We start from the raw sequence: 2,160 nt of genomic DNA on the forward strand, positions 1-2,160 counted from the left end.
GGCAGAAGAGGGACACCAGCAAGGTGAAGTAGTTCTAATCTTCAGACGGAGACCGGGGGATGAAGAGGGTAGTTTTTTGAATCAATTACACAGACTTACTTCTAATCCCTGTCAGTGCAGCCTCACTCTCCATTCACATTATTCCACTGCTTCGCTACCACCGCCTCCAGAGAAAAACATAATTTTTTACCACCAGGGGTTTTTTTTGTAGCGAAGAGAGAAGCTACAGCAGCAGCAGCAGCAGCAGCAGAGTGAAGTTATTACTGCTCACCTTGACAGCAGCCAGAAAAACAAGACGTCTCTTAAATGAAATTACCTTATCCAGCATTTACCTCCTGCTGCGGTACAGCCAGAGTAATGAAGGCTGTACATGTTAGTGGAGGTGTGGCTGGGAGAAATAAAGTCAGACGTAGGTTCTCAAATTTGCTCCTGAGATCCCTGAATATATTTGTATTACACCTCTTCACATTTCCTGACTGGAGTTAGTCTTGGCCACAAACGAGGAATAAAGGAAGTCATAAAGTAGTAACCAAAGTGTTCTCTGGAACATTTTTAATAATCCGTCCATTGTGGCCCCAGACTTTTTCTAGCAGTTTTATTTAATGGAAACCATCAGGAAAGCTAAGCTAATCAGCTTCTATTTAAAATTATTATTATTATTTAGGTTTGTTTTCTCCAAAACATTGTTCTCTATTTTAATTCCATTCTATCCCTTGGCTATTTTCAGCATTTATTTATATAACTACTTAAACTATTTATTTTGTAATTTTTTTAATTTATCTTTAAGCCTGTATTTAATTTTGGCTGACTAACGTCTCATTGCTGTAAATGTCAAACATTTGCTGTCATTTCCTAGCATAAGCTAATCTCTTTCTGATGTATCATTGACACATTAGCACCTCAAGACTAAGTTTAAATGTTTAGTTTTTGTGGTTGAGGTTAAGTTTATTTCTGGCATTTGTTGATATGAGCTCAGTCATCGTTGCACTTTTTTATGTTTTCAGTTTTTGGTTATTTTTAGAATTGCTTAATAATTATTTTACTGAGCTTCAGCTATCTGGTATTGAGCCTTTGCAGAATGCCGGACAAGTAATTTAGCATGCACATGTAGGCATAAATTGCTTTTCATTATCAGTGTTTTTTCACTGTTTGAAAAACTGCTATTGTCTGCAACCGCCTGCTTCTTGAGACTTACATTTTTAATATTCAGAATCTCTCACACAAGTTAATCCTCTTAGAATGTGTTGGCTATTAAACATTTATAATATGACAAAAATGTGAAAATAAGTCTTTTGTGCCATTTCGTCAATGACACTGCATCCACGCACAACCGACTCAGCAGGGAGTGAGGGTGGGGTGTACTTACAGGCGGTGCAGACAGCCAGCCATACTTGTCCTCCGTGAGGTTCATGTCTCGGTCAAAGGTGTAGAGTTGAGAGTAGCGTAGTTCATCTGTATCCACCAGGTTAAACTGCCGCCGGGCGTAGTGATAACTTTGATTGTTGCCTTCTCTAGGGAAATCCAGCCACTCAGGGTGGCCAAACTCATTACCTGCCAGAGAGAAAGAGAAGCGGGGTCCTTAGAGAAGCTAGGGAATGTACAGGGAAAAAGGTAGTGGAGGCGCAGGTTTCTGGGAATTAGCATATGTTCCACCGCGCTGTGTTTTATGTAGTTCGTTTTCAGCTTTTGTGCAGTTTTTAACAAGGGGGAAAAGGGAGGCACATCAAAGAGAGCAGAATGACAGTCTGTGGTCTTTTTTTTAATAACCCCAGCAGAGGTTAGTCTACTCCATATTAAAACAATGCAACAAAGTCTCACTGCTTTTCCTCTAACTTTAGTGTTTCTGAGCCAGAGGAGGAAACTATATATTCATGAAACACTAATAGGAAAGAGGAGCTGAAAATGCATCAAGTGAAAAACATTAGCTGTAACACTGATCCTGGTTCTTTCTGGACCTTTTTCTAGAAGCTTTCTTCTGAAATGCTTCTAAGCCTGAATAATGCATCACTTCGCATCTTCTGGACAACAACCCACAGGTTGATCAGAGACTATGAACTGACCATAGTTATGAAATTGACTCTGAATGGTGGCTTGTCTCTTTATGTGGCCTTAGGATGGACTAGGATCTATCATGAGGGTCACAGCATGACAACCACTGTT

At 39.8% G+C, this 2,160-nt stretch overlaps 1 protein-coding gene across 1 annotated transcript in view; it reads right to left on the minus strand.

Annotated features, from left to right (window-relative positions):
* Positions 1 to 2,160, minus strand: part of gbe1b (glucan (1,4-alpha-), branching enzyme 1b) — an 85,336-nt gene that overhangs the window by 34,534 nt on the left and 48,642 nt on the right. The window contains exon 13 of the mRNA XM_008309264.3: positions 1,367 to 1,551. Within this exon, the coding sequence (XP_008307486.1) occupies positions 1,367 to 1,551 (185 nt within the window). The remainder of the gene's footprint in view (positions 1 to 1,366; positions 1,552 to 2,160) is intronic.

The sequence above is a fragment of the Cynoglossus semilaevis genome, chromosome 4 (assembly GCF_000523025.1).
Source record: "Cynoglossus semilaevis isolate Cse_v1.0 chromosome 4, Cse_v1.0, whole genome shotgun sequence".
In the NCBI taxonomy this organism is placed as follows: domain Eukaryota; kingdom Metazoa; phylum Chordata; class Actinopteri; order Pleuronectiformes; family Cynoglossidae; genus Cynoglossus; species Cynoglossus semilaevis.